This window comes from Camelina sativa, chromosome 7 (genome assembly GCF_030686135.1).
Source record: "Camelina sativa cultivar CO46 ecotype springtype chromosome 7, ASM3068613v1".
Lineage (NCBI taxonomy): Eukaryota > Viridiplantae > Streptophyta > Magnoliopsida > Brassicales > Brassicaceae > Camelina > Camelina sativa.
The window spans coordinates 1,517,586-1,526,131 of record NC_141886.1 but is presented as its reverse complement, the minus strand read 5'-3'; the positions used below and the strand labels follow the sequence as shown (position 1 = coordinate 1,526,131).

General features: G+C 35.3%; 2 protein-coding genes across 2 annotated transcripts; one reads left to right on the top strand and one right to left on the bottom strand.

Annotated features, from left to right (window-relative positions):
* Positions 1 to 2,138: 2,138 nt before the first annotated feature.
* On the bottom strand, positions 2,139 to 4,159 carry LOC104699814 (proteasome subunit beta type-1). Its single transcript, XM_010415211.3, has 7 exons — positions 3,964 to 4,159; positions 3,750 to 3,857; positions 3,323 to 3,404; positions 3,094 to 3,223; positions 2,865 to 3,007; positions 2,680 to 2,766; positions 2,139 to 2,505 (listed from the first exon to the last, which is right to left on the bottom strand). Exons 1-7 carry the CDS (start codon positions 4,008 to 4,010, stop codon positions 2,431 to 2,433), a joined length of 672 nt encoding a protein of 223 aa, XP_010413513.1. The 5' UTR covers positions 4,011 to 4,159; the 3' UTR covers positions 2,139 to 2,430.
* A 102-nt stretch (positions 4,160 to 4,261) lies between these two features.
* Positions 4,262 to 6,533, top strand: LOC104699813 (actin-related protein 7). Its single transcript, XM_010415210.3, has 6 exons — positions 4,262 to 4,535; positions 4,632 to 4,991; positions 5,211 to 5,352; positions 5,583 to 5,824; positions 5,904 to 6,087; positions 6,173 to 6,533. The coding sequence occupies exons 2-6, from the start codon at positions 4,686 to 4,688 to the stop codon at positions 6,391 to 6,393; spliced, it is 1,095 nt and encodes a 364-aa protein (XP_010413512.2). The 5' UTR covers positions 4,262 to 4,535; positions 4,632 to 4,685; the 3' UTR covers positions 6,394 to 6,533.
* The last annotated feature ends 2,013 nt before the right edge of the window (positions 6,534 to 8,546 follow it).

Here is an 8,546-nt window from a genome sequence, read left to right as displayed (position 1 = left end):
GGTCAAGGGTCTTGAGAGATCTCCAGAGTTAAGCGTGTTTGAGCTGGAGTAGTCTCAGGATGGGTGACCTTCCGGGAAGTGACTGTCGGAACTGTGCAAGTGAGGACAAAACACAGGGACAGATCATGTGGTGATTTGTAGGGACGGTAACAAGTCTTTAAAGCCTCCCGGACGTAGCAAACCGACCGTCGGATATGAATGGGCTCACAGGCCTAGTGAGAGGACGTGAGGCCCATTAAATAAGGTGAGCCCATGGACTGGGATTGAACATGAAGTCCATTAAAAGGTGGCGGTCGGAGCGTTACAGTGGTGTAGCGTATACATATGTAATGTGTCTCTTACTCTCTTATGTAAGGTTGTAGATTGTGCAACGTAGAATAGTTTTTCTATGACGCATGACGGTTAAAAATTACAAACTCTGTGTCAGCAAAATCTGTGTTCCAATAATAAAATAACTTATATAAAGTACTATTTATTTGATAGTTGTAAGATAGGAATTTTACTCAAATAGCTTAGAGAAATTATTAAAAGTTACTAGATTGGCGATTTTTTTTGAATCATTTTTAATGGCATTTTAACCCTTTGGCCACTTTGTAAAAAAGAAAATATTTACACTTATGACATTAAAAAGTTAAGCCACGTCAGCGCGTTTATTGAACAGTGATCGAAAGTTTTAGAGAGAAAAATTTCCGCCTTGTAATAAATCCACTGGGCCTTTGATGACAGACTAATATAGGAGACAGACTTGTATGATAGAGTTATGATCGTGATAAATTTTATTGATAGATTAATTTTCAGTGATGACAGAGAAAAAATTGTAGGTAGATTTAAATGGTTGGTAGATTTTATTTGTAGATTTTCATCTAATGTTTGATAGATTTATTTAAGGTGGGTACCAACAGATCTATTGCATGGTGGTAGTGTTTTGTTTTTCTGGTAGACTTATCACTTATGGAAAGAAATAGACTAAAATGACAGATTTATTTAACATGGTAGCAGACATACATAAAGTGACAGATTAATGTGGCAGAGTTATTGTTTAGTGATGATAGAATTTCGAAAGCCAATAGATTTATAGGAAGCCGACAGATTTATTTCTCATTGTAGTGATAGACTTATGTCTTACTGTCAGTCCTGCTTACTGTAATAGCGAAAGATTGGTAGAATTATCACAATAGTTATGATAGATTAATAGAACTTGATAGGTTTTTACTATTCATGTTTTAGGTCAAACGAGTACACTCCATTGGAAAAATCAATTTTGTCCCTGAAGGAAAACAAAAAGAAATAAGGGAAAAAAAAGAAAAAAAAGAAAAAACCTAGTCTATTTGTGTTCTTGCTATTTTGCCTCTGTTAAAAAAAACTTTTGGCTTGAAGACTTCCAAATCGTAATGCAGATGGGCTAACTTTCTTTTGAACCTAAAATTCATGCAACTTAAGTGATATGATGTTAGTTTTGAGACAATAATCAGCTTAAATCTTCTCGTTTTTAGTTCATCTTGAATCATCTTCCAAAGGGGGACTATTAGATATAGTCATTGATGGTTCATGACATAGGGAGTTTAAAGTTTGTTTGTTGTATCGAAATAAGGTTACTAAGAAATGTCATGTCTAGCTAGCTGAATTAAAGCTAACGACATATAAGCAGTTTTATTCAATACTAAATGTCAAAAATTCAGCAAGCGTTTCATTTTTGCAGTTGCAACCCATATATATATGCACAGGCAATTCTTTTTTTCAATTTTTATCTGTGGAGGCATTGCGACAAGCTGGAGAATAAGGGATGGGTATCAGAAAACAGCTTCTGATTAATGACACAAAGGAGTTTCCAGATTCTAATCTTGTCTAAATTGAATTTCTTAATGCAATGCCCTATGTAAAAACATTGTAATATTTTCAGAACACTTTACACTCGATATGGTTGGAGAGGAATGGCCGGCATCATGGAGACCACCTTCTACCGTGGAGAAGTTAGTCTAAATGATTGATAAAAACGTTCGCAACAGGCTAAGCGCAATGAAAGGCGAGGACACTAGCATCCAGGAGTGGTTTGCAGCCAGATTTTACTAGATTTCAGTAATTCTACTTGTTTGATTTTATATTTTCAAAATGTTTCAAGACCGTCTAAACACAAGCTCTGTCAACAATATCTTTTTCTTTGAATATAATTTAACATCACATTAAAAAAAAAAAAAAAAAAAAAAAACATTGCAATAAACGAGAGAAATAGTGTTTGAACACAAGGATTTGAGTGATTCATACAAAAAGAAAGCAGTTCTGGAGAAACTTCAGAGATACGAGTCATGATTTCAACTGTGAAGCATCAAACCCAACAGCAGTTCATACGAGTTCTACAGCTCAGGAAGCCTAATGTTGAAGTGAACATAACAAACCAGATAAGACATGGTTGGCTAAATGCATGAAAGGAGCTTAGTCTTTCCTCAGGTCCATGAGTTCAGTCTTGATACCGTCGGCCTTAAGTATCATAATCTCAAGCTTGTCTCCCTATTACAGCAAACAATCCACAAAGCATCAGTCAGAGACAAACAATTAACGAAGATGAGTTGTTGCCCTTAATTAATATCAGGGAAATAGATTAAGTAAATGTTTTGGGAATTTAAATAGGCAAGTTTTTTGGTGGCGTGGTGGTGACAAAAGAAGACAAATAGAAAAACTTACAGTGTAGATATCTCTTTCAGTGGCAGATGCGAAAACAGTTTTCACCAAATCAACTGCTTCGGCTTCTGAAAGGGGTGTGTTCGAATCCTACATGGTGGCAGAAGAAGAATAAATAAGCAACTGAATTATTCATTTTATGCCAACAATGGGTAACGCCAAAGCACAAATGAAGAATATCAACAAACCTGTTTAGGTAGCAGAAGAGGACTCGGAGACTTGAGCTGGTTGTCAAGGAAAGGCATGATGAGTGTGGAACCAGAACCTTGGGCACCGTATCCAACACGCTCATATGATCCAACAGCGTCGTAAGTAAAGACACAACCTTTACCTGTATATAGTCAAGAATAAAGATCACACAATGTACTGTTGCTATAGTCACATCCTAACAAAGAAAAAGAAGAAGAGCAATTTTACCTTCCTCGTCAAGCCCTCCTAGAACATTAAAAGCATAGTAGGGGAAAAAACGCTTGAAATAAAGCGTGTTGGAGAGAAGCTGGGCCATTGCAGGACAGCTCATCTGCTTGTTGTGCTGATGTTGATAGATCTGCAGGACACCAAATACACAGAGAATACTCTTACATAAGTCTTACACCAAACACAAAGGATGAAAGGTATTAGAACAATAGACCAAAGGAAACCTCACCAAGTGTCTGGATTTGAGAACCTTCTGCAATGCTTTCACATCAGCCTGAAAGCCAGAGGAAGACAACACAGCTTTGTCTGCTCTGCAAAAGTTAAAAAGAAGGACAACATCTTAACAAGAGCCTTACATAAGATAAACCGAATTACAGAATCCAAGGAATAAGTTATAAGAACACAAATCAGCTAAGTGATAAACCGGATTACAGAATCCAAGGAATGATCAATTTAATCACAAAGTCTACACTAGAGATACACTGTACTCAATGATCAAACCATCCAAGTATATAACCGGTTTTATCCAGATCTACGGAAAAGTAACAAAGAAACCCTAATAATTTACAGCAAAGGCCAAAATCAAAATATTGTCAACAAGGATCGAATCGAAAAGTGAGGAAATTGAGAGAACAAAGAGTAGTGGGAATACTTACAGTTTATGGATTTTTGAGTAATCGCGACTAAGAATACTGTAACCAGTAGACATACGAGTATCGGCGGCGATAACACAATAATCCGATCCAGCGATGGCCACACATGTTCTGAAAAAAGAATACACTACGATTAGATTTGACATAGCAATAAATCAAATAGCAAATCAAAGCCACTAGGCGAAAGAACCCAGCAGGTCGATTAAACGATCCGTACCCTCCATTGTTATCGTAAGGAGACCAGTTCGCGTGCTGCTTAGTCATGGTGGATTTGAGAGAGAGAGAAAAAAAGCTTAGAGCCTAGGGCTTAGATGAATCAAAAATGGCAGAATTGCTTTTCCGGGTATCAAATAAACTCTTCTGGGGGATCTTAAGCTCCCTGGCTTTGTTAACAAGAAAAAGACGGAGACTGTAAACGGCACCGTTTTAAACCGAAGACATTATGGGCTGTTTCGATATCATATTGGGCTTTATGTTGGGCCTTATCTAGGTTTTGAATTCCTGAGAATTAATTTATTTTTCCTTTTTCTGTCTCTCTCTCTTGTCTTGTCTTGTCTGCTTCTTCTTCATCTTCATCTACTTCGATTTTTGTCTCTCACTCAAACTCGTAAGCTTCTTCTAGTTTCCTTGTAGCCAGACCATTGATTGTAGTCGTACTCGTTTTCGTTCTATTGTAGAAACTTTCCCCTAGCTTAGTCTAGATCTAGTTGAAAAACCCTAATTTTGAGGAAGATGTGTAGTTTGATGTTGTTCTAGTAAAAATCTGGAGTTCTCTGTAAGGATTTGAAGGTGGGTTCCTCGAAAAAACCATTCCTTCTTTCTTCTCTTATTCTAGCTCCTTCTCTCAGTTTCTCTTCTTTATCTTCCCTGACTTGGTGCTACCAGGAAATTTTCGCATTTGTGGAAAGTTAGGGTTTTTAAGGTGTGTGTGTGAAAACAATGGAAGCACTAGTTGTTGATGCTGGCTCTAAGCTTCTGAAAGCAGGAGCAGCGATTCCTGACCAAGCTCCTGCAATGATAATTCCATCTCAAATGAAACGAATGGTTGAGGAGGATGGGTCTTCTTCAGCTGATAACACCACCACTGTCTTTGAAGATGTCACTCTTGATCCTATTGAAAGGGGTTTAGTTAGAGATTGGGATGCTATGGAGGATCTCTTGCATTATGTTGTCTACACTGGTCTTGGATGGGAAGAGGGAAACGAAGGCAATATACTCTTCACAGATCCACTATGTACTCCTAAGGTTCGTATCTCAACTTTCTTCTTTCTTCTTAATTGAAAAGATTACAACTTAGAATTCTTGTGAAGTCTCCTTTCAATTTCCTTAATGCTGTTCCATTGGATGATTTAAAAGGAGAAGGATCCGTTTTGTTCTTATAGTACCTCATTTTAGATAGCAAAATGTTATTTTTTCTGAACGTTTCGACCTGATTTGGTGCTGGAAATGTTTGTTTGTGGACAGGCTATTAGGGAACAATTGGTACAGTTGATGTTTGAAACATTCAATGTCTCTGGTTTTTATGCATCAGAGCAAGCAGTGTTGTCCCTTTATGCTGTTGGACGCATCTCCGGTTGCACTGTTGATATTGGTCATGGGAAGATAGGTATAATAACTTTGTTGACCTTTGTGATAATCTGATCTTACTCTTCGTGTCAGTTGTTATGTGACTTATGTTTCATGAGATGTTGTTTCCCTTCATTAACCTTTATACAGCCTCTAAAACGTTTTGTAAAACCAAATACTTGTGTATGTGGCTGGGCATGATCAAGATGATGTTGTGTCTGGTGTTTTATTAACTTTTTGACTGATACTACTCTTGTACAATGTCCTCAGATATTGCCCCAGTTCTTGAAGGTGCTGTACAACACATTGCCTCGAAACGGTTTGAGCTAGGTGGAACCGAACTAACGAAATTATTTGCCCAAGAGCTTGGAAAATCCAACCCGACAATGAATCTCAACATGTCTGACATTGAAAAACTGAAGGAGCAGTATGCAAACTGTGTCGAGGACGAAATTGCTTATGCGAAAACTCAAAGCTGTGAAATCGAGCAGCATACTCTTCCTGATGGACAGGTTTGTATGACTACATTTTTGAGATTCTACATCTTGTGTTACCTTACGCGTATAGATAACAAAACCATGGCCTTATTAGGTGATAAGCATTGGGCGTGAGAGATACTCTGTTGGTGAAGCTCTGTTTCAGCCGTCGATATTGGGACTGGAGGAGCACGGAATCGTTGAGCAGCTTGTCCGCATTATCTCCACAGTTTCATCTGAGAACCATAGGCAGCTCTTGGAGAATACTGTACTCTGTGGTGGTACAACCTCCATGATAGGTAATAACAATACTTGATACACTTGTGTTCTGGTATCTTTTTGGGTTGGAAAGCTAAAGTGTTTTGTTGGAATGGTGATTGGCAGGATTCGAAAGTAGATTTCAGAAAGAAGCAAACTTGTGTTCATCTGCTATTAGACCAACACTGGTGAAACCGCCGGAATATATGCCGGAGAATTTGGGGATGTATTCGGCCTGGGTTGGAGGAGCCATACTAGCTAAAGTGGTGTTTCCGCAGAATCAGCATGTTACTAAAGCCGATTATGACGAGACTGGACCATCGGTGGTTCACCGGAAATGTTTCTAGAAAGCAAAGACCACACAACTTTGGTTGTTGTTGTAGCTGAGGATTTTTTATTTTACTTTTGCTGTCATTTAAGGATTTGGACCAAATTAAGTAGTAAAACACTTTCAAATACAATATAATTTGATTAGATCGGTTTATAACGTTTGCCTTCAGTTCAATACTCTTGATTTTCAACTAATAATCACATTTTTGAGTAAATTAATCTTGGGAAAAAGCTTTAAAAACCTCATTTATTTATTTTTTGAATGTTTAATACGTAAAAGATAGTTTATTATTTTTTGAGTAAACATGTAACCTGTTTTTTTGGTTGGACCAAAAACCTCATATAAATAAATTTGGTTTAAAAATCTTTTAAATAATTGGTAGATTCGAACGTGTGACTTGATTGTCTTTAACAATGTTACGAAGTCATTAAACAGTGTTAAATTTCCATCCCACGTAACTAACCGTATATAGTTAATCAGTTCAGGTTCATATTACTATGCGTATATATTATTGTAGCTATGTGGCAACACGTCGGTCGATTGGCATTATGGGCAAGGGTTTGTGGATCCTTATATCTCTAATTTCTTTTCTGATAACCGGTTTAAATTCCGGTTCGATTCGGTTAATAGAAAACTGGAGCTACTTTGAAAAATTGAGAAAAAAATTAAAAAGTAAATTTGAGGATTCGAACCCGCATTTTCTAGCAAAAACTACTAACATGCTACCACCAGACTATTTTACATATTCCAGATCATTTTAGACAGAAATTTAACGCCTTTAAATGATTCTTTAACTCTGAAGCCACAAATCTGAATCTACCAATTAACTAAAAGATGAAGGATTTTTAAACCAAAAAAATCATTTATATGCAGTAATTTAGTCTAACAAAAAAAACTTATGTATTAAACGTCCAAAAAAGTAAATAAATGAAGAATTTTTAAGCTTTTTTCCAATTAATCTTTATTGATATTTGAACTTATGATAATTTAGTCTCTCTTTTTATATTAGTTGTAGATAAGTTTGTACTCTAGTGATTTTGTAGAAATTAGATTAGACAAGTTTGTTTGTTCTCAATTGCAATGACATCTTCTAAATTATGGATGAACAATTTGAACATCTTTTGTTCATTTTTATAACTTTCTAAGTTGAATAATTTTTTTAACATATTCAACTCAAATGGTGAAAATCAATTGAATAGTGTTTTTCAATCTCTTCAACCTCTTAAATTACTATTTTATTTATAGTTTTCCAATATTTGTTATTTAATTAATTATTGGTTTAATTAATTAAATTCATAGTTTTCCCACAAAGTCTCAGAACAAAGAAGAAAATGAATGCCAATACACAACAGCTCCAGAATATACTTTTGTCTTTAGACTAGTCTGAAGGGGAAGATCGTATCATAATCGAGGGGTTCCGATGATCATATGGTTGAGTTAATATACTTTTATTTAATTATTTATTTATTTAATTTAAATTAACTTTAAGATGTTTGATTTTCTATTTGCAGATGTGCACTGGGGCTCCAAAATAGAAAATGTCACAACGTTCGAGTCAGCAGTCTGTTATTGACCAAGGAGGTAATTAGTTAATTTATTTTCTTTTTATTTCTTTAATTATTACTTTTATGTTCTTAATGGATCGAGATTTTTTTTTTCATGTTTCTAACATATTAATTTTGTTGATTTACAAGTGGAACTAATTTTTCATTTTATATTTTTTCTACAAAAAAGCAGTTAATTTTTTTTAATTTTTATAAAAAATTTAAAACATCAATTCCCAATTTTAATCCATGTAAAATATTTTGGAGAGTATATCCATCCAGACTGCACTAATTCTAATTAAGTACTCATGGAAGCATTGAGAGTGGTGTGAGACTCTGAGGAATTTAGCAAGACTTTTCATGCTATTAAAGTAAGAACTATTAATAGTTTGTTCAAAAAAAATCTGTATTTTACAAATTCTAATTATTATATGATTTCTTTTGCAGAAAAATTAAAATGCTGCGGAAGATGATGGATCACAATGCCTAGGTATTTTTTTTTGCATGTTTAGAAATTTGCTCAAAATATTTAAATAAATAGAAAAACTTATTCTAACTAATCAACAAAATCCGAATTCTCTCTATATATGACATTGAACCACAAAAACATTTGTCAAAAAACTAA